The 24,482-nt window shown below is 28.7% G+C and overlaps 1 protein-coding gene across 2 annotated transcripts; it reads left to right on the forward strand.

The window, feature by feature from the left end:
* Nucleotides 1–893: 893 nt before the first annotated feature.
* Nucleotides 894–19,751, forward strand: LOC129946491 (alpha-(1,3)-fucosyltransferase C). 2 transcript variants are annotated; one of them, XM_056056707.1, is made up of 3 exons: nt 894–1,440; nt 17,462–18,473; nt 19,163–19,751. In XM_056056707.1, exons 2-3 carry the CDS (start codon nt 17,629–17,631, stop codon nt 19,599–19,601), a joined length of 1,284 nt encoding a protein of 427 aa, XP_055912682.1. In that variant the 5' UTR covers nt 894–1,440; nt 17,462–17,628; the 3' UTR covers nt 19,602–19,751. The 2 variants fall into 2 exon arrangements, with proteins under 2 accessions (XP_055912682.1, XP_055912683.1); XM_056056708.1 differs by having other exon boundaries at nt 894–1,103.
* Nucleotides 19,752–24,482: the final 4,731 nt, after the last annotated feature.

The raw sequence follows: 24,482 nt of genomic DNA on the forward strand, positions 1-24,482 counted from the left end.
AGACTTCAATTTGGCGAATTTTGCGTCAGGACTTGGGCCTTCACCCGTACAAGATCCAACTGATCCAGGAGATAAAAGTTCACGACCATAGAGAACACCGTTTGTTCTCTGACTGGGATTAGAATCGTTTGGAAGATGACCCCAATTTTGGTCAAAAATCACCCTTAGCAGGTCTATGCATAAACTACAATCGACCGATGCCCTAAAGGTGAACATAACACTGGCCATCGCTCAAATTCAGCCGGATCTATGCGGAAGAGTCATTCAAAAGTGGACCTCTCGTATCCGTGCTACCGCACTTTAAGAAGCAGAGGCGGGCATTTGAATGATGTAATTTTCGACACTTAATGACATACATGCGCCTTTCAAATAAAAAATAATTTTGGTAATACCTCACACACAGCTTAGTTTATTCCATTTCAACATCTACCCGGCCTTATTCAAAAACCCCTTTTAACATGTTTTTAAAACATTTTTGTTCTTCTAGCTTATGAAAACATTTTTTTTAAATCATTTTCAAAATTTAAAATTTTTGTAAGCAAAATTTTAAAAACTCGTTTGATATTTTTTTAAGTATCGTTATTTTAAAAATAATATTCCATCTTGAAATGTATTGAACGGCAACGCTGGCTAGCATACTCCATCATTCCATACCTAAGTCTGTCAATCTAAATTTATCTTCATTGAAGATATCAGTTTTTTATAAAATATTTTCTAGAGCTTCCAGGTTGTGTTGAATAGACTCCCTTTTCCGCTAATTACAATTTTCGCAGACCAGGCGTTATTATTGTTTGGAATTAAAAATGTTGTATTCTTTGCGCTGGCGTTATGTCTGTACTGTGTCATGAGAGATTTATTGTGTTCCTGCTATACAAAGTTTTCGAATTGTTTGTATCGTGAATCGTCGTCGTATAGTTGGTAGTTCTCATTTGACCATTGACCATATCGGATTGTTTGTGCCTTTTGTATTAATTTTAATTTGAATTCACTTTCAGTTACTTATATGTTATAAACTTGTAACGGTTAATGTGTGTACTTTGGGGATATAAATAATGAGTATGATGTTATACAAATGTTTTGAAAAATGTTGCTTGTGTAATTAGGTACGTGAAAAGTATAGAGAGTCGCACTTTTTAGCTCTCAGATCAATTTGTTTCTAAAAGTTATAACCTAAGGTTTGGCGCGAAAAATGATTTTTAAAAAATACACCTCTGTTTTGTTTCCAATAAAATATTAGTTGATAAAAAGAAAACAACAAATTAATAATTAATTGAAGTGTGGCTAAAAAAAAAACAAATAACAGAGCAATATTAAACAAATTAGTAACTAAAAGTTTTCAAGACTTGAGTGTTTGAAATGGGTTGGTAATGGGCTTACATTGAATTCGGTATTGAAGAATGGAATCTATGATATTGGATTATGGGTTTCTCCTTGACTGAGGTTTGTATTTGTTTATAAAAACAATATCTATTAACATGAGTGTTTGAGATATGTTGAGGTTACTGATAATACAAATTTTGTGTTTACCTTTTGGTTTATTTAGGAATCCTAAAATATCTGTTTTGAAAGATAAATAAATAATCAAAATAAAAAAGAAATATTAAAGAGGCTAGGATACAAACCACACTTATAATTTTCTATTTATTGGAAAGATTTCATTATAGCAAAACTCATTTTAAGTTTATTTATAATAAATTAAACAGCTTCACGATCGTGGGTGCAATGAATTTTTCTCACCTTTCTAGATCACAGTAAGAAAAGCGCACAAGTCTGTTAATCATGAATCGTGGATAATGTTTTTCCAATACATTTTGTTGAATAGATCTGATTTACGCAATTAACGAAAACAAAAAAGGCAAATGAAACATTTGTTTTTTGAAATTGTTGTTACAAATCGTCTACAGCAGAATGGGCTATTGCTTAGCTTATATGTTATATAGTTTCTTTTGAGGGTATTGGCCATACTTGGTATTTTCGAAAAATCGTTTCTATGTTCGGGAAAAACTTTTAATTTAATTTAATTATAGTTTTAAGGAAGGTATTTCAAATTAATCATGATATTTTTTACTCACAATTCCAAACGCATTTATCTTAATGCTGTATTTTGAAGGTTGTTCGCATTCATAATTCCGTATATTTTCATCAGATTGACTTTAAATTTTGAATGTATCTAGTAAATTGTTTTTGTAAAGAGTAAATACAATTTTTTTTAAATTGAAAAATTTATTTATTGTATTCAATTATTTTCCAAATTTTAATAAAATTGTTTTCACTTTTCATTTAACTAAAAAACAACACACGTAAAAATCCTTTGTACGTCATTAGTAGTTATTATAAATGTATCAACTAAAATATTTTTTTAATATAAAAATTGGAATTAAATCAATTCGCTGTAGAGATTTTTGCAGTATAACAAATTAAGTTTGTAATATGTACCTAGAATTGTTGTAATTACTTTGTTTCTAAAAAGCTTTGTTTCTAAATTTAACGAGTGTCAAAAACACAGCTCTTAGTTTTCAATTATTTGAAGTATAATATCTTATTTTTTTTTTTCAAAGTCTTGAGCCGAAAATAAGTTTTTAGTTCATATTTCTTATTGTATTTTTGAAACTTGTAGAAAGAAATTTCAAAAAATAAACTTTTAAAAAAGAGGTTGGGATGCAACCCATCCCGTCTGTCGATTTGTCTTGTAAAAGTAAAGTAATTTTTTACCAAGTTTTAGTATTGTTTTTTTTTTTAGTTATTTATTTATTTTTTTGTAAAAAAAACTGTCAATTAGATTTTTCTCAAAATTTGTCCTAATGTTGAAAACAATATTTCTTATAAGGGAAAATTAATTCGAAGCCATAATCTCAAAGTTTTGAAAATATATTTACGTCTACAAATTTTTGTTAATTTATTTTTAGGTTTTTAATTTTTTGCATAAAAAACTATCAATTCGATTTTTTTCAAAATTTTACTGAATGTTAAAAAAATATATTTTTTAAGATAATAGTTGTTTGAAGCCAATATCTCAAGTTTTGAAAAGATATTTGTGTCGAAAGCCAATTTTTACCAAGTTTTATTAGTTTTATTTTTAGATTTTTTTTTTGTAAAACAAAATTATCAATTCGATTTTTCTCAAAATTTGTCCTAATTTTGAAAACAATATTTCTTATAAGTTAAAGTTAGTTGGAAGCCATAATCTCACATTTTTAAAAGATATTTGAGTCGAAAATCAATTTTTACCAACTTTAAGTAATGTTTTTTTTAGGTTTTTATTTTTTATAAACAAAATGTCAATTCGATATATCTCAAAATCTTACTTGATATCAAAAAAATTATTTTTCGATGCAAAAATTTGTTTTAGAGATAAAATCATTTTTTATTCGAAAAAAAGTTAGCTATATTTTTTTTCTCAAAAATATGTTTGTTTTGTATCAAGTTGCAATATATAATATAAAATTTAATGCAAGTCTGTAGCGTGTTTGGTTCGTTAGATTATTAGGTTTAACCAAAATTTTCACCTTTTTTTTTAAACTGCTATGGTAAAATAAACCCACACAATTTTCTTGAGAGCCCTTTCTGCAAATTATCTAAATAACAAAATTTAATTGATGTGGATATATCTTCTGGTTCTTGAGCTATGGACAACAAACATACAGACGTACGGACCTACGAACGTACGTACACACGCTTGCACAGACATCTTTCTAAAAATCTTTTATTTCGACTCTAGGTACCTTGAAAAGTCGAGAAATATCAAAATTTTCAATTTGACAAATCGGACCCATTACAATAACTTCCTAAAGTTAAAAATTTATATTTTGGTTGGTCTCAAATATCTCGTGAACAAACTAGGCTCTGGACTTTGATTTAATTTAATTAATTAATTAATTAATTAATTAATTCTCCACATTATACCGTTAATCATACTTACAAATTAACAACAATCTTTTTCTTAATAGGATAACAAATTATTAAATTATGTTCCTGTGTCCAAAAGTTTGTGCTTAAAAATGGTATCGATTTTTTTTATCTTAAAATACATCCGCAAAATAAGTATATTTCATTTTGCCATTTAATTTCTGGAATTATTTGTAACTGTTTTTTTACTTCGAAAATCATTAGGGTTGTTTTTTTAACTAATTTTGTGTATATACAATTTTTAATTTTTTTTATGTTTTGGGAATTTGAATTTCGTTAAAAATATTAACCAAAATGTTTTGAGGCATCGTATATTAGAGAAATAATTTAACTTTTAAGAATCCACAAACAAAATGTATATTTTAATCATCACATAATATTTATAAACTATAAGAGCTTCTTCAGAAAAAAAAGAAAAAATATTAAAATCGTTTTATAATCGCTAAGAAAATTTAAAAAACAAAAACCAGGTTCTATGCGAAGTATCTTTCTGGAGCAATGCCAAGTTAAGATCCAATATTAAAATTTTTTATAAAAATTTATCGGGTCTTTTTTGAGAAAATTCAAATTTTCTAAATAATTTTATGGGGACTAATACTGATCTTAAAAACTAATAAAACACCTAGATCAAATCTGCTCAGAACCTTAGTTTCATGTTTGAACTTAATCGACCCAATTGTTTAGTCGGTAGGGGCAAGGACAGCCCAACGTAAACTGAATCGCCAGATCCATTTTTTTTTACTTCTCTACCATCGAAATATTATGTTTGATGAAAATCTCGAGATAAATGTGTTCCTCTGCGTTGCTATTATAAATCATAGTTACAATTTACGATGGGTCACTTTCAAAGCAAATTTTTGTATTGTAAATTAATTAACCTTTTTTTTGATATTGGTTTTATTTTACTTTTTAAATCATACTGTGTTATTTTCTTCATGAAATGTCTTCCTAAAACATCATAAATAAAGTATAAGAACAAGTTTATGGAACCTAGCCGTGATGTTGTATTTTTTGTATTTTCAATTGAAGCTATGAATTTTATAAAATTGAGTCACGTTAACAGGTGCATGAACATTGTATGATATGATGCAGCTGGTTAATGAATCAGAAAGTTTTAATTAACTTATTAAATGTAGTTTATGAGTAATTAACAATTTAAATACTTATATTGTAAATCAAGTAATAATAACAATAATTTGTTTTTCTTTAAACAAGCTAAACATTGCATTAATTGCAATGGTTACTCATTTAAATATGGTTTTTAAGTATACAAATATTTAGTGTGAGTTCAGAGTGTAAGTAAATATAAATATTATAAGTTTAATGTTAACAACAGTTTAGTTTTACTACTTCTTCACTTTATTTTTTCCTATAAAAGGTAGAAAAATTGCTTTTTTAAACAAAAACAATTTGAATGCGTTTTCCTTAATCTTTTTTGACTTGTTTAAAACTGTGCAGTCGATCAATATCATCAATTTGTAGGTCTTTTGCACCATTAATGTGATAGACTTTAAAAGTCGAGGTTATGTCTTTCAATTTCACTTTCTGATTATGATGTAAATTTTACTACAAATGGATTTTTCTTAGAAAAAGCTCAAAATGTATTATATTAAATTAAGAAACCATACAGAAGTATATCCAACTTTTCTTGGAAGTTAAAAAATTTTAAGTTAAAAACCTTGGCTTATAAATGACAAATTAGAGGAAAAAATAACAAAAACTTAAAGACTTGCTCATTTGTCCAAAGAGTCCGTTTAAAAATAGTATCTATATGAATAAATTCATTTTTAAAAAATTTAAATGTCATTTCTAAAAAAAAACCTTTGAATTATGTAGTTTTCAATGTTTCACTTTGTTTTAGAAAGTTTTTTGGTATGCGTAACATCTGAATTTCATTTAAAAAAGTCTAACTTTTCCTAAAATTTCGAAAATTGTATGTTAGAAAAAAATACGTAGGTAATACTTAATTACTTACTTACTAACTTAAGGTGGCGCTACAGTCGTGTGCGGACCGGGGCCTCAACCAACATGCGTCTCCAGCCAGCTCGGTCACTAGCTAGATGTCTCCAGTTTCGCACGCCAAGTTGGTTGAGGTACTCTCACACCTGGGTGCGCCACCTGAGTCGCCGTCTTACTCTACTGCGCCGCCGTCCGTCGGGATTGGATTCGAAGACCTTTCGGGCTGGAGCGTTGATGTCCATTCGCTCTGCATGACTTAGCCATCTGAGCCGTTGGACTTTAATTCTGCTAAGTAGGTCAATGTCGCTGTACAGCCCGTTTAGTCCGTCGTTATATCTTCTCTTCCATTCTCCATCATGCCAAAGCATCCTAAGACGCTCTCATCTTTCTTTGACAGGGTCCAGGCCTCAGCACCATAAATGAGAACCGGGATGGTGAGTGTCTTATAGATGGTGATTTAAGATGCTCGAGAGAGGACTTTACTTCTTAATTACCTTCTAAGCCCAAAGACGCAGCGATTTACAAGGGTTATTCTTCGTTTGATTTCAGCGCTGGTGTCGTTGACTGTGTTTATAGCGGTGCCTAGTTAGACAAAGTCCTTAACTACCCCAAAGTTATAGCTTTTCATGTTGGCGTTTTGTGAAAGACGTCGTTGTTCAGTGTCATTTTTGGTGATAGCATATACTTGGTTTTGTCCTCATTAACCACAATATACTTAATTAATACATGATATTTAGACTGTGCTAACTTTCCATTTACCGTCCATCTCACGATTTTCTTAAATGTTTATAATGTTCATATATTTCATTGTTCTCGTAATATTTCAGCCGAAAATCAATTCCTATAAGTTTTTGTTTATGTAGGTTTTCATGTTTTGTAAAAATTTTCTAAGAAACTAAAAGTTAGCAACAATACTTTGCATGTGATAAAATTAGTTTGATTTCAATATCTGTTTTTGTTCGAGACATTTTTAGGGGAATTCCACTTTTTATTAAATTTAGCAACTTTTTTTAAAGTTTTGTGTAAATAATAACATTTTGTAGGTATAGAATTAAATAATTTTGAAGTCAATACTAATCTCGAAAATATTCGAATCGAACATCAGGTTTTACAAATTTGCAGTTGTTTTTGTAAATTCTTGTTTATTAAAAAAATTTTAATTGATGTTAAAAGCAATACTATTTAAATGTTTATATTAGTTTATAGTCAATATATTTTATTGTTGCAAAGGTATTTGAGTAGAAAATGAACTTTACTAACATTTAGAACTACTTTTTAAGATCATACTTTATTGCAAAAACACTGTCTCATTAATTCAAAAACGTCATTTTTGTATGCATACAATTAATTTTGAGGTTATATGATTCTTTGGTCATGAAATATTTTAATTGTCAAATACTTTCGTTCCATTTTTAAAGACGTACACAAAATTCAACTGTTTGATGTTTTTTTAAGATTCTGTAACTTTGAAAAATGTCAACATTCTTAGTCCGACAACCATTTTCGATACATTCCTAAATCCAAGTTAAAACACGTTAAACACTAATCTGCCTTACACCTTAACTCACAAGTCCAAAACTCAATCGACCTTAATTTTAAGTTTCTACGGCCAAGTAAAGACAGACAGTCGTACAATCCTAGCTTTAACCTAATATTAATTAAAATTCTCTCTGTTTTATAGTTTATCCCATAAGAAAAGATATTTTTCTCACAATCTCTTAACACTGCACTTAACATATGCACTTAGAAGTTCAAAGTAATTCTATAATCTGTATATGTTAATTTTGAAGTATTTAATAGATGAAAAAAATGATATCATTTTATAACATGAGAATGATTAAGTTAATACGAGATGAATGAAAATAATTGTTCAATTTATTAAACAAACAGAGGCACATTGCAATTTTAAAAGAAGCAAAATGACTTTTAAAAATATAGCCTTTTATGTGCATTTGTATCTATTTACAATCGACAAATATCATACGTCTTAAGTCTCTACGTCTAAAGCCCCTAACCAAGCTAGATTTGCAATAAAAACTAAAAAGGCTGACTCATGAAATAAAAGTACCTTCGATATTGTGTTGAATGCACTTTATCTAATGTAAGATAAGATAAGATTAGAAAAATGTCTTTTTTATTTGCATTTTGCTTGCATTTGTAGTCTTCGTGTAATTCAACTTTAAAGTAAGTTTGCAATAAGCCCTTTTTAATGAATGGAATGCGTGTAAAATTTACTTTTATATTAATTGAATTGAAGGAATTGTCCTTTTGAGTACGAATGTTAAAATTATAAATCAATATTGGAAATTAATATCCCAGACGCAAGGGTGACATGATTGCAAGTTGCACTTAAAAAAGTTTATAATTACTTTGCAAGGGTGTTTTAAGCTGTAATTTAATAAGGGTGAAAATTATGTAGAAATACAAAAACTATAAGCAAAAGTCATTAGGCAAAGTAACTTGAAATATTTGAGTATTTGTGTCCCATGCATGTACTTTAAATGCAAATAATTCCACCACTGGTCAGGAAAAGTGCAAATCTGATTTATTGTTGTTTTGAGAAATCTTTGCGGTAGCAACTTTTAGCACATTGTTAAAACGTAAACAAAACTAATGAAAATTTACAACTTCATCTGTTAACCATAATTCAGCTGTCAATAAATATAAAACCATCTGTGGGGTGGATTATGAAATCATTCTCGAGTATTACTTTACGAAATGATGAGTAAACATACACACACATTTTTAATTTCTGATGAAAAAACTGTGAAGGGCGTTCTAGGTATAAATATTGTAAAAAGGGCTTGGTGAATGAATAAATATCAATTTTTCAATGAATTTAGCCTTTTTCGTATTTGTCATAGCATTTTTATTTGAGGTTATTTGTGGAAAATGAAGAAGTTTTTGTTGCAAAGTTTTTCGAAATATTTTTTAAATGTCGTTAAAATGTTATAAACACATGTTTTTAAATAGAGCTACTATGAATATAAATGTTGTTTTTAAAAATTTTAATTTTTTAATGTTTCATTATAGTAGTTTTGTAGCGCGATTGTTTTTTTAAATGATGCTTGAAACATATTTTCAATTAAAATACCTATTTTGAAAGTATTCTTACAAGTAAAACAACGCACTCTTAAAAAAAATAAATATTTGTTTGGTAACTTTCGAAAAGTTTAATTTTTCCCAACATTTCTTTAGCCAATTCAGCGGTGAAAAATTATTTCTTTTTCTTATACTTTGTCTATGGTATCCCTAATGATTTTGGAAGTTCAGAATATTGTTAAGATAATATCTTAACTTTCCCTGATTTTTTATAATACAGGGCTTATTAACTTCCCATAAGAACTTATTGTAATGGGTCCGATTTGTCAAATTGAAAATTTTGACATTTCTCGACGTTTCAAGGTCCCTAGAGTCGAAATAAAAGATTTTTTAGAAAGATGTCTGTGCGTGCGTGTGAAGGTACGTTCGTACGTTCGTACGTCTGCACGTCCGTACGCCCGTACGTATGCAACGTTTTATTTGGAAGGCAATAGCTCATGAACCAGAAGAGAAAATGTTTGCCAATCCTAAATCTCTCACGAATCAAAAACGCTAGAGACATCAATTGAATGAATGAATTGGGTGACGCAACAGTTCGTTGAGAACTAGGGCCTAGTGACTTACAATTCTCAACCATTCAAGTGTGCTTATAATGTTGTCAGGAATGGAAATCAATTAAATTGTATATAATTGCAACGTGATACCAAACAAGTAGGTATATTTTTTGAAAAAAAATCGGATGAACAGTTTTTTTTTATAAATCAAAAATACTGAAACAAAATTTGTCACCTCGAAAATTTTACGAATAAAAAATGATTTTATCTCCAAAACAATTTTGTGCAACCAAAAATAACATTTTTTACATCTGGTAAAACTTTGAGAAAAATCGAATAGACGTTTTTTTTATAAAAAATAAAAACCTAAAAAAAACTACTCAAAATTGAATTTCCTCCAACTTCTTCTTTTATTTTATAAAAAATAGTGTTTTCAGCATTCGGTAAAATTTTGAGCAAAATCAAATTGACAATTTTCTTACAAAAATAAAAAGTAAAAAAAAATGTTTAAAAGTTAGTAAAAATTTTCGACGCAAATAACATTTGAGACATAATCTTTAAACTAATTTTATTTAATTAAAAAATATTGTTGTCAAAATTTAGTACCATTTTTGAAAAAAATCGAATTGCCAGTTTCTTTAAAAGAAATGCTACTAAAATTGGTAAAAAGTGGTTAACAACTATAAAATATCGTTACCAAAAAGAGATTTTGAGATCAAACTATTTCATCATATGCAAAATATTGTTATTAATTTTTAAATTTTTTAGAATAATTCATTTGAAAACTTTTTTAACTAATCACGAAAACCTACAAATCTTTTAAGCAAGATAAATCGACAGACAGGATAAGAAGTTATCAGTGTGATTAGCATCCCAGCCTTTTTTTTTAATCTTATTTTTGCCATTAAATACATTTTGTCGAAAATCTCTTTTTTAAGCGAAAAAATAGAATTTTCAATGTAAAAACAAAATTGGTGTTTATTTTAATGTTATTTCAGCTTATGTTGTTTAAAAAAGTTGCAATCTAAAAATTAAGTATAACGGATGGTATGACAAAGAGGGGCTGCATTAAAGTATACATTTTCTCGTGTTTTTTTTTTCAAATCATATTTGGAAAATTTAGCCGTTTTTGAGGAAGATATACGACTTTTTCAAAGGCACATATTGCACAAGACATTGCAGTCAAATTGTGTTAATTTGTTTTTAGAAATATTATGTTCTTACATATTTTCTAAATCTGAATTTCTTTTTGAGTTAAGAACTAATTTTTGAGATATCGAATTTTGAACAAAATATTATATACAAAAAAAAAACAAATAAGACACTTTTGTTCATGAAATATTATTAATAAAATATAAGAGTTTGTTCCAAAAACAAAAAAGAGGCTGGGATGCGACCCACACTGATAACTTCCCATCCCGTCTGTCGATTTGTCTTGCTTAAAAATTTGTCCGTATCAATTTTAAATAAATTTGCGTACTATTTTTTGTAGATTTTATTTTTGTGAAAAAACGGACTGTTGGATTTTTATATAAAAATTACTGAATTTTTAAAACAATATTTTCTGTGAAATAAAATAAGTTTGAAGCTAATATTTTTAATTTTTGAAAAGCTATTTGAGCCAAAAGTAAATTTTTACCAAGTTTTAGTATTTTTTTTTTAGAGTTTTATTTTTTGTAAAAAAACTGTCAATTCGAATTTTTTAAAAATTTTATCAAATGCTGAAAACAAAATTTCTTATAAGATAAAATTAGTTTGAAGCCAAGATTTAAAATTTTTGAAGAGATATTTAAGTCGAAAATCAATTTTTACCAACTTTTATACATTTTTTTAGGTTTTTATTTATTGTAAAAAAGCTGTCAATTCGATTTTTCTCAACATTTTTCAAAATGTTGAAAACAATATTTCTTAGAAGCTGAAATAAGCCGATTTTTCCGATTTTTCTCAACCGATTTTTCTCAAAACTTTACTGAATGTTAACAACAATACTTTTTGAAAGATTAAAATATTTTAAAGCCAATATCTCAAAGTTTTGAAAAGGTATTGAGTCGAAAATAAATTTTTACCAACTTTTTTTTAGGTTTTTATTTTTTGTAAGAAAAACTGTCTATTCGGTTTTTTTCAAAATGTATCCTAATGTTGAAAACAATATTTTTTGTAAGTAAAAATTTACTAGAAGCTATTATCTCAAAGTTTTGAAAAGATATTTGAGTCGAAAATCATTTTTTACCAACTTTTGTTAATTTTTTGTTCGGTTTTTAATTTTTTGTAAAAAAACTGTCAATTCGATTTTTTTCAAACTTTAACTGAATGTTGATAAGAAGAATTTTTGAAAAGATTAAAGTAAATTAAAGCCAATATCTCAAAGTTTTGAAAAGATATTTGAGTTATTGAGATATTTTATTTTTTGGAAAAAAAAACTGTCAATTTGATTTTTCTCAAAATTTTATCAGATGTCAAAAGCATTATTCTTCGTAGCACAAAATTGTTTTGGAGATGAAATCGTATTTTAGTCGTAAAATTTTGGAGGTCACACATTTTTTTTTCAGTTATTTTTGATTTATAAAAAAAACCGTTAGATGGATTTTTTTCAAAAAAATATACTTCTTTGATATCACGTTTCAATATACTATATAAAATTTAATTCAAGTCTCTATCGTTTTTGGTTCGTAAGATATTTAGACGTCTTTCTTAAAATCTTTTATTTCGACTCTAGGGACCTTGAAACGTCTAAAAATGTCAAACATTTTCAATTTGACAAATAGGACCCATTACAATAACTTCCTATGGGAAGTTAATAAGATTTGTATTAGTTCATAAAGTCCTTAGAAAGTATAAAAACAAAAAAACGCATATGATAATTTGATTTCAATATTTGCTTTAGTTCCCGAAATTTTATGTCGAAAGTTATTAATTTAAAAGTATTAATTTTTTATAAAAGAGAATACAAATTGGATTTTTAAGGAACATTATCTTACGTTAATAACATAATTTTGCATGAAATACAGTAATTTCGAAATCAATCAATTAAACAATCTTTATCTATTCTCGAAAAATTCTAATCGAAAATCAGTTTTTATGAATTATGCGTAATATTTTTAAAGATTCTTATATTATATAAAAAAACTAATAGTTTGATTTTTTTAAACATTCTGTTAAATACCAGTTACTTTGGTATTTCTCAAAATTTTTCTTTGATTTAGATACAAATCGAACTGAAAAAAATAACTTCCTAAGGAAAGTTAAAAATATAAACATAAAAATCTATTGGGCGTTTTTGATAAAATTCGAATTTTCGATTTTTCATTGGTACTACTAAAATGTTAAGTCTCAATAAATGTAAACAAACCATTATTCATTTTATAACACTAATTTTTAAATTTGAACTAAATTGACCCACTGGTTAAGGCCGTAAGGGCGAGGACAGAGAGACGGACGAAATGGCCAGACACATGTTTTATTTTCGATAAATACTAATATGATATCTAAATAAAATCTTGAGTTTGTATTTTTGTACGATTGCAATATTTTCCATATTATGTAGTTCCCTTATGTCGCAAGTTAAAAGTGCAACTTCCTTTCGTGAGGCACCAAATTAGATGAAGTTAAATAAGTTTAGATAAAAATTCCAAGTCCTCTTGATATCTTATATGTACATAGTGACATCAACAGAATTTTAATATTCTAATGAAATTTTCGAATTATTCTTTTAACATGCAAGAAAAAAAACTAGAGGTGTTCGTGATTTAAAAAAATAAGTCAAGGCTAAACGGAAGCTAAAGCTAACACTATCAGATAATTGTTCTACAAAATGGCAGAAAACACTGCCAAGCTAATGTAGTAAATTATGCAAATTAATTACATTTACTTATTAACACACTGCAAAAGTTAAAAAAAAGGAAATGAACCCAACTTCCAAGAATTACTCTTATATCACATACATAAGTTTGAAAAGTTACACTCTGGATCATTACATTAGACTATAACGTTAAAAAAAATTTAAAATGTTTTTATAGTATTATTATTATTATTTTTTTCGAAAATTATGGAACCCAAGAATATCACAGAGGCATAATCTTCTGAAATTTTAGTAAATTCCAAGGGAATTGCACATTTTATTTGTTGTGTCTTTAACAACGTTTGGTTATAAAATAAACTATTAATGTTTTGTCAACTAGGCATACGGCAAAATGCCATGTTTTTTTTTGATTTTTGTAAACAATGTAAATTATTAAAGACGAGCAATTAAAACCTATCTATCTAATCTACAAAATATTTTGGGACACCTTTTTATTTGTTTAAAAAAAATGTGTATTCTATATTACTATTCAATTGAACCAAATGAATTGTATTGACCGCATAGACTTAATGAACTGAACGGCTGAATAAATTGAACGAACTATATAAATTAATGAACATCATTTACTGAAGGGACGTAATGAATAAAATTATCAAATTGGATGAACTGAAATGTACTCACTAAACTAAAGTAACAAATAATCTGAAAGCATTGAATGAACTTAATAATGAAAAAGCCGAATGGACGAATGAACTGAACAAACTATTCAATTGAGCTGGAGTGTTTGACATGAGGGTTAACCTACGACACTCTTTCTTTCTATATCGATGACATTGAAAATTAAATAAACTTAGGTAAAGTACCTTCCCAGTAGACTTCTGATAATAAAACCTTACAAATGCTCATGGTTTTTCTTCTTGATACCAAACTGCAACATAAAATAAACCAACAAAATATAAACACACCTCACCTAAATTTTGTGAATGAGTATATTTTTTTCTCTATATTTTGTATAATAATTATGTAATTGCTGTTTTATAGGCAAATTATTCTGCTCTTACTACAGGCACTACTGAGTCTACATTGGAATTAATGGTTACGATTTTATGTTAAACTTTAGGCTATGTGCAACAGTTAAGGAATTGTTGTGAGTTAATAATCCTATGTCACGAAATCAAAAAAAAAAAACATGCAACATTTTTGATGATGAATGAGAGAAATGTGACTTCAGCAACAATACCTACTGGTAAAGGTTATACAATTTCACACACTTCAACTTTGGAAGGGAGTAATAGCTGAGAAAATTAATGTTAATTCCAAAAATACCTACATTTATAACGGTTAATTGGAGGTTTACTTACACATTAAATTTATAAATGTCATCCATTAGCTCTGAAATATACTGCACCTTCTAATTACTATATAATGTCTCGTCCACACAGCATAGACCATTCGTTAAATTGTGAGCTTAGGAGCCCTTATATAAGTTTAAAAGTTTTCTGAAACGTAAAAATCCTGATTCATTTGTAACTAACTCACGGAAAGACTGACTAAATCGAATAACTGAATGAATTTAATGAACAGAATCAACTGAATAAACCAAATCCACTAAAAGAACTGAATGAATCAATTCACTGAATGAACTAAATTCACCAAAATGACCTGAATTTATTGAATTGCTAAATGAACTGAATGTGTCAAATGATTTGACTTAACTGAATCAACTTGATTGATTTTATGAATTGAAGACACCCAAAAGTTAACTTATTTCAATAAATGAAGTGAATGAAAATGAAAGGTAATGAAAATAATAACACCAAAAAAGCTGCCTGAACTGAATGAATTAAATGAACTGAATTTATGAAATGAACCAAATAAAGTGAAGAAGCCGAATGACTGGACTAAAATAAACAAACTAAATGGACTTAAATAACGGAGAGAACAAAACTACATAAAGGAACTAAATGGACTATTTAACCGAGTAAATTACATAAAACAAATGAATTGTTTTAAAAATGAACTGCCTCAAGTGAATTAGTTTATTTTACTCAAGGAACCAAATTAAGTGAAATAACAGAATTGACTTAACAAACACAACGAACTGAATGAATTTAAATAACTGGAAAGATTTAATTAACTTTTTAAACTATTGAATCAAATTAAAAAAGAGGCTGGCATGCGACCCACACTGATAACTTTTCATCCCGTCTGTCGAAAAGTCTTGCTAAAAAGGTTTGTAGGTTTTCGTGTTTTATTAGTTAAGTTTTCAGTTTTATTATTCTAAACAATTTAAAAATTACCAATTATGTTTTCCATATGCTGAAATAATTTCATTTCAAAATCAATTTTTAACAATTTTAGGAGCATTTAGGTACTTTTTTGTAGATTTTATTTTTTTTATGAAAAAACTGACTGTTGGATTTTTATAAAAAAAATTACTGAATAATGAAAACAACATTTTCTGTGATATAAACTAAGCTCAAAGTTAATATTTTTAATTTGTGAAAAGATGTTTGAGTCGGAATTAAATTTTTACGAAGTTTAAGTATTGTTTTCTTATTTTTTATAAAAAAAAATGTCAATTCGATTTTCATCAAAATTTAACCGAATATTGAAAAGAATATTTCATATAAGATGAAGCCATAATCTTAAATTTTTTAAAAGACATTTCACTCTAAAAACAATTGTTTTCAACTTTTAGTAATGTTTTGTTTAGGTTTTTATTTTTGTAAAAAAATGTCAATTTGATTTTTTTCGAAATCTTGCTAAATATTTGAAACAATATGTTTTATAAGATAAAATTAATTTCTAGCCAATATCTCAAATTTTTTGAAAGATTTTTGAGAGAAAATCAATTTTTACCAACTTTAAGTTTTTAATTTTTTTTAAACTGTCGCTTCTATTCTTAACAAAATTTTACCAAATTTCAAAAGCTTTATTCCTTGTTCCATGAAATTGTTTTAGGGATCAAATCAATTTTTGCTCGTAAGATTTTCGAGGTCACAATTATTTTCTTTCAGATTTTAATAATTTATAAAAAAAGTTAATTGGAGTTTTTCCGAAAATTAATCAAGGGTGGTGCCACGTTACAATGCAATTTAGCGTCTTTAGCGTTATTGGTTCGTGAGATATTTTGGTTTAACCAAAATTTTCATCTTTTTTAAATTGCTTTGGTAAAAAAAAGCAGACATTGAATTTTGTTCAGAGTCCTTTCTGCATCTTTCTACATTTTTATATGAATAACAACATTATTTAAAGTCAATATCTTTACTGGTTCTCTGGACTACGAAAAAACTTCCAGAACGTACGGACGTACGAATGTACGTACACACGCATTAACAGATATCTCTCTAAAAATATTTTATTTCGACTCCAAGGACTTTGAAACGTCGAGAATGTCAAAATTTTCAATTTGACAAATTGGACTGATTACAATAACTTCTTATGAAAAGTTAATAAATTGACTTAACAAACTGAATGAATTGAATGAGTCTTACGACTTGACTCAAATGAACAAACTGAATGAGCTTAAATAAATGAACTGATTATTCCGAAAACAAAAACCAAATGAACAAAATAAACCGATTGAACTTAATTAACTTTATTTACTGAAGAAACTGAATGAATTGATTCAACAAAATCGCTTTAAATAACCTAATGAACTGAAAAAACTAAATTAACTTAATTAACCAAATAAACTTAATTAGCTGTAGGGATCTAATGAATTAAATTAACGAAATGAGAGAACTGAATAAACCGAGTGAAGTGCATAAACGAAATTAAGTTATTTTACTAAATGAACTGACTGACTGAACGAATGAATCAAATGGACTGAATTCATTGAACTAACCAAATGAGCTGAATAAGCCGAATGATTGAATGAACTGATTAAATCGAGTTAAGTATACATAAACAAAATTAACTTATTAACTAAATTTTCAGATTCACACTCTTTAATATAATACGAACAAAGTTTAAAATTCCATTAAGGCTGTGTCCTTCGACGAGCAGTGAAATCTCTTTCCTTATTCTCAACCCTACTTCCCGTACTGTTAAAATAAAAATCTTTTATTGTATTTGTACCTTTGCAGAAATTATTTCACATCTCCACCTATATCAACTTTACCTACCTGTTAACATTTTATGTTTCTTTCACCGGTAAAATTAACGAATCTAATGGGTCTGCTTGTCTCACTTTCAGGTGCTCATGAAGCTAAGTCAATACAAGTGATAACTACACGAAAAATGCAAACAAAACCAAGCCGCCATACCATGCTATCAAAATGCCCAACCAGATAAGAACTCAAAAACCTTTATCGTTTGCATTCGATAAACCTTACTCAGCTGGAAAACATTTTTAGTTTGAAAATGAGTTCGGAGAGATTACTCGCAGCTAACGATAACGACAACTCGAACGGTGCTGTTTCGAACATTAGTGATATAATGTCCATTCGACTTAGAGGTAGACTGTGCAATTTTCTCCTGATCCTATTGATTCTGGGAGGGGGACTTCTGTTCATTGTTCATATGATACGCCTTCAACCGGCAATAAATCAGTACGAACTTCTGAAAGCCTACAACCGAAATCATAAAGTTGTAAAGTCCAATCAGAGCGGACCTCGAACCATATTGCTGTGGAATGCCTTCTTCGGAGACCGTCGATGGAAACTTCCCGGCGATACATTGAGCCCGGACTACTTCCGAGATCAGCGTTGTCCGGTGACCAATTGTGCTCTGACCAACAATCATGATTTCCTGCCCGCCATAGAGATGTTCGATGCTATTGTCTTCCATGTAGCTGAACATTTTCCATTTCTTCAACCGGTGCCGAAACGTCGCAGTCCGGAACAGCGCTATGTTTTTGCCCTAATGGAACCGCCCGGTGAGACTAAGCATATTCTTGGCAACGAGCAGCGGTTCTACAACCTCACCATGACATATAGACTGGATTCGGATATCGTGTGGCCTTATATGTTCTTCGAGGACATCGAGACCGGACTGATTGTGGCTCCAGCTGCAAATCCAATATGGCGGAAAGTTGAATCGATGGAATTGACTGATGACAAAGAATTGAATGCAGTGATAGCTGGGAAGACGAAATTTGCAGCCTGGTTTGTTTCACACTGTGAGACTTTGTCACAGCGAGAAGAATTGACCAAAAGTCTGCAAAGATATGTTAATGTTGACGTGTATGGTGCGTGCGGACCTTTAAAGTGAGTAATTTTCACAAAATTCTGTTCTATTTTATTTGTGTGCCATATATTTTAAGTTTTCTATTATTGATAAAGATAATGATAATTGTTTGACATTTATTTATGGCTGTTGGCAAAAGTAATTAATGAGCTTTAAAAAGATTAACTTCGTCGATAAGGTAGGGTTTTGTTTTGTTTTATTTGTGCGAACCTCAAGGTGTTGATTCAGGTGATAGCAACTTGTTTATATGCTATGGACTTTATTTTGCCGGCTTTTTTATGGAAGTCTAAGGTGAGTTGGAGAGCAGCCGTCTGATAAAATCAGCACACCATTGTTTTTGTTTGTCAAAGAATGTGTTGGCTGAATTTGATTATGGTTTCTCGCGAACTGACATCTTTCGAACTTCTATTACTTTGAGATTTGACGTCATTTTAATAATTGGAAGAACTGTCTCCTGTCGCACTACTTTCAATGTGGACGCTATTTTTATATGTAATTGGTTCTGATTCTTTACAAACTGTCACATGTCGCACTTCAATTGCTGTGACATTTGACGCCATTTTTAAAATGAATACTGCACATTGAAAGTAATAACTTGACAGTTTTCTTCTATAAATGTTCTGTCATTCCACCATTCTTGTATTCTTTACTAAATTTCAAGGCTATAATGACAACTTTACATTAACTTCATTAATTTTTCTTCTTTCAGATGCCCCCACAACTCATCAAGATGTGATAGAATGCTCGATACGGATTATAAATTTTACTTCGCCTTCGAAAATTCACTGTGCCTTGATTATGTAACTGAGAAATTTTACAATGCTCTTAATCGACAAATAGTTCCTGTTGTTTTTGGAGGAGCAGATTATTCAAAAATTGCACCACCTCATTCGTATATTGATGCAGAAAAATTTCGAAATGTCAAAGAATTGGCCGATTATCTTATCTACCTTGACCAGCATCCCAAAGAATATGGACGTTATTTTTGGTGGCGTAAATTTTATCGATTAACTTCACGATCACCATTTTGTGATTTGTGTATGAAATTAAATGCACCAGCTGCAAGTGAAAAAGTACAATTTTATGATGATATCGAAAATTGGTGGCTCGGCGATACGTGTTATTTTAAACCAAAAATATTATTTTAATTGTATTTATAATTTATTTTATGTTGTAAAAATATAAGTATGTATAGGTTAAGAAAATTTATGAGATCCATATTTACAAAAATGTACTTATTTTCATTTTCTAAGTTTTTAATCTGTTGCATGTACACAAATAAACAAGTTGCCATAAGATACTAATTATTATTTATGGAAAGACTTAATAGGTTCAAAAGTTTCTGAACTAGAATTCTTTTGAAAATATTGCCAATTTTAAGCTTTCTTAAATTAGACGTTTGGATTCGGCATAAAACTGTAGGTCCTCTCCAATTCTCCATACCTGAGATGACTCGCATACATGAATGGGTGAGGATTGTAAGTTATTGGGCCTTAGATAACAACGGACTGTTGTGTCTTTCAATTTATTTATTTTAAGTTGTCTTAAGTCTAAACAGTGAGTTGAATGTTAACAATTCAAAAGTCGCTGCAGTTCTTGAACTACAGGTCAGGTTCCAAGCATTTAGAATTAAACTCAAACTTATATATTGGGGCTAGAGACTTAAAGGGATTTCTTTAAATTTAGAAAGAGGTCTAGAGACTTAAAGTGGTTTATATAGTAATTAAAAGGGAAGTCTTGAGGGTTAGAGGAAGGTCTATACAGATTTGGTCTAGATACTTTTAAATTTCAAGATGTAGTAACTATTAAAGATAGGGTATATTTCTAGCAAACAGTAGAATCAAGGAGGTTGTAATCACTTTTCAGGTTGAAGGAGTGATCCAATTTTTGTTTTTTTAAAAATTTACTGTTGTAGTTGTTTCAAATAATAGTTTTTGAGCTACTCGACTTCAAAGTCTTCATAATGAGATTTTCAAACGTTAACTGCAACAATGAAACTTATTTAGGGTTTTAGAAAAAACTATATTTAGCAATCTGCTACCAATCGTTTGCAAAAAGTGTAAGAAGTTAGTATTGTTAAAAATGATTGTGGATCAATTGCTTACAGAAACGTTTGTGTTGAAGAAGAATTTCATACAAAGGGTGGCTAAAATTTAAGACCTGATGTGGTTTTTGAATAATATACAATTTATTTGAGAAATTATTGTATTTTTAACTTCCCATAGTCGAAACAAAAGATTTTTGGAGAAATGTCTCTGCGTGCGTGTGTACATACGTTCGCGACGTTTTTTTTTGTCGTCCATAGCTCAAGAATTGAAAAAAATAACGACTTCAAATAAATTTTGTTATACAGGTAATAATGCAGAAAGATGCAGAAAGGGCTCTCATGACAATTGCGTGGGTCGTTTTTTTACCATACCAGCTTAAAAAAAGGTGAACATTTTGACGACTAAATATGATTTCATCTCCGAAATAATTTTGTACAACGAATGATAATGTTTTTGACATGTTATACAATTTTAAGAAAAGTCAAAAGTGACAGTTTTTTTTACAAAAAATAAAAACCTGAAAAAAACATTACCCAAAGTAGGTAAAAATTGGATTTCGACTCAAATATCTTTTCAAAAACTTGAGATTACGGCTTCAATCTTATTTTATCTTATAAGAAATATTGGTTTCAACATTCTGAAAAATATTGACAAAAATCGAATTGACAGTTTTTTTCACAAAAAATAAAAACCCAAAAAAAAAATGTATAAAAGTTGGTAAAAATTGATTTTCGACTCTAATATCTTTTCAAAACTTTGAGATATTGGCTTTAAACTACTTTCATCTTTCAAAAAATACAGTTGCCAACATTCTGAAAAATATTGAGAAAAATCGAATCGACAGTTTTTTTTACAAAAAAATTTAACAAAAGTTGTTAAAAACTGATTTTCGACTCAAATATCTTTTCAAATATTTGAGATGATAGCTTCTTACTAATTTTTACTTATAAAAAAATATTGTTTTTATAATTAGGACAAAATTTGAGAAATGAATGGACATTTTTTTTTACAAAAAATAAAAACCTAAAACAAAATTAATAAAAGTTGGTAAAAATTGTTTTTGACTTAAATATCTTTTCAAAAATGTGAGACATTGGCTTCAAACTTATTTTGTCTTATAAGAAATTTTGTTTAACATTCCATACAATTTTGAGAAAAACCGAATTGAAAGTTTTTTTTTTATAAAAAAATAAAAACCTAAAAAGAAACAGTACTTAAACTAGGTAAAAATTTACTTTTGACTTACATAAATAGCTTTTGAAAAATTTAAATTATTGTCTTAAAACTTATTTTATTTCAAAGAAAATATTACTTTTTATATTCAGTAAATGTTTTATAAAAATCCAACAGTCCGTTTTTTCATAATAAAATAAAATCTACAAAAAATAGTACCCAAATTTGATAAGACAACATTTTAAGCAAATCGACAGACGGGATGGGAAGTTATCAGTGTGGGTCGCATCCCAGTATCTTTTTTTATTATCATATTATTGGTATGGTTTTATTATGTATACAACAGAATATCGGCCAAATAGCTGCCACGATCTCGGCGGCACACTTCCAACCAATGGTCCAAATTTTTAATGAAGCAGAGGCATAATTCAGGTTTTATGTCGTTACTGTGCCGAATTATTTCTTGCTTTTATGGTTTGCTGCTGGCTTACCGACGACGCGACGTACACCTTTCCTTTGAAATCGGTGTCAAATCACATGATCTTACCAAACAATTGACATCGCCACCACGTGAGATACCACCGCCATTGAATTTGTCAAGCAAAAGAGCCATTGTTTCGTTACCTTTGTTGCGAGTGGGATCGACCTGTTTAAACCACATATGGTCCACATCCAAATATTGAAATTTGGCCACTAAAAAGTTCCTTATAGCCAACACAATTCGCAGCAACTGCCTGACTGGCCTCATCGTCTCATTCCACAAGCCCGCACCAGACAGTCACTTTATGTGGGTGCATTGTTTTTTCGACAACCACTCTTGGGGTATCATTCACCCAAATGGGGAAATCATGCTCATTGACGAATTCACTGTAGTGAAAATGATCCCCATCACTAAAGATGATTTTTTTCGAAAATTGATACACTATTTTTTTAGGTATAGTTCACATTCAACATCAGCCCTTAAAATTTAACCACCTTTCATTTGAAGAAAAATGCGTTTATCAATATAATAAATATATTTTCTAATATGATGAATGAAACCTTACTATTATGATTGCTTTCATAAATATGACAAATGTCAAGAAATTAATACAAAATAGGACGAGTTCTTTCGTCAATATGATTAATTAAATGTGAATACTCGTATATTGGTAAATAGGTTGATCTTAATAAAAATAAATTACTAATGGAAATATTGAGTTTCAATATTCTGAATATTAGTCAAAAACATATCAATATATTCGTAAATTTGATAATCTTATTTCCATAAAAAGCTTTCATCTATATTATGAATGTTAATTTTTTTATAAATATGATGAATTCATTCGTCAATTTAATAATGTAAATTACCCCAAATTTTCAATCTACGGAGAAATCAGTTGCAATATGATAAACTAAATGTGAATTAAAAATGTGATAATTGACTTCATCAATATTATACATTTCGTAAATGTGATGAAATCATTCATCAATATGATTTTAGGATATTTACCAATATAGGATGAACATGAAACTTTGGTTTTGATGACCAGATGAAATGTTTCACTTGAAGTATTAGAATGTAATTGCCAGTTATTTTTTTGTCATTCAATTTCTTTATTAATAATATGACAATTACATTTTGACAGTTTTTGTGAATTCCCACATCCCTTCATATACTTCCTCGGGCTCATGATCACAGCGAATATACTAAATTGTTTCAAAATTGTAAAATTAAATATTCCAGTTCTTTCTAAATAGATTTAAAATAACCGTTTTAAGTATTACAACATTTTTATTTGCATAACCTTAGGCGAATCTTTCAAAAACTTAATTTCAGCCATGAACCTGGAAATGTTTTTGGTTTTATTTTGGTAACACTGTTTCGATATACGTTAAACAATTTAAAGTTTTGCTTGCATATTAACGCCTTCTTTTCAAAACAGATTTCTAGATTCAAAAGGAAAATCAATTACATACAAAGTACAACTTCTCTATTGATATGAGGAGCTGATTTTTAAGAATGAAAATGTATAAAATATGACACTCTTTTTTCAACATGATAACCAGACATATTGTCCTTTAGGCAAGTTCCAATGTTTAATGGATTTAACCATGAAATGGGAGGAGAGCCAACTGTCAAATCCATGAATGTAAATTTTAATTTTACGTACATACGCCAAACTTGAAAAATATTACCCTTTTCAGGGTAAACTGTCAAACGGTTTGCGTTTAAAAATGAAGTTTAAAATCGCAGGTTTGGGAACAAATATTTACATTTGACAATCCAGGACCAGAACTCTTTTCAATTTAAGGTTGACTTGTTTTATTAAAACTCTTAGCTCATATAGCTCAAGGCTAGAATATACTCAAAAACACTATTATTATATAACACTAAGAACTCTCAAATCAAATGGACCAAAAAAAAGAAGTTATGACGTAAAAAATGTTAACTTTCTTCGAATTTTATCGCCAAATTCTTGCGACTTTTTTAAAAATATCAACCCCATAGTTTTGACAGTGTTTTATATAATGTTGAGTTTTCCATCTATTACAATGACATCTAAAGTTTGAATGCGCCCTTTAAATCGAACCTTGAATTATCAAAAAACGTATAACGAAAACAACCTGAAAACAATATAAAAAATCCGAGTTACAATTGTTCTTAAAATAAGTCTAAGAAACCTTTAATTTTATTGTTAAATTAAAAAATGTTACATAATTTTTGTCTTGAGATTTATTTATTTCAAAATACTGTTTAAAAAAATAAGTTTCTATAAATGTTTTCCAATTAAAAAATATATTTTAAGTTTTGTCAAAAATTGAAAG

This window comes from Eupeodes corollae, chromosome 2, assembly GCF_945859685.1.
Source record: "Eupeodes corollae chromosome 2, idEupCoro1.1, whole genome shotgun sequence".
NCBI classification, from domain to species: Eukaryota; Metazoa; Arthropoda; class Insecta; order Diptera; family Syrphidae; genus Eupeodes; species Eupeodes corollae.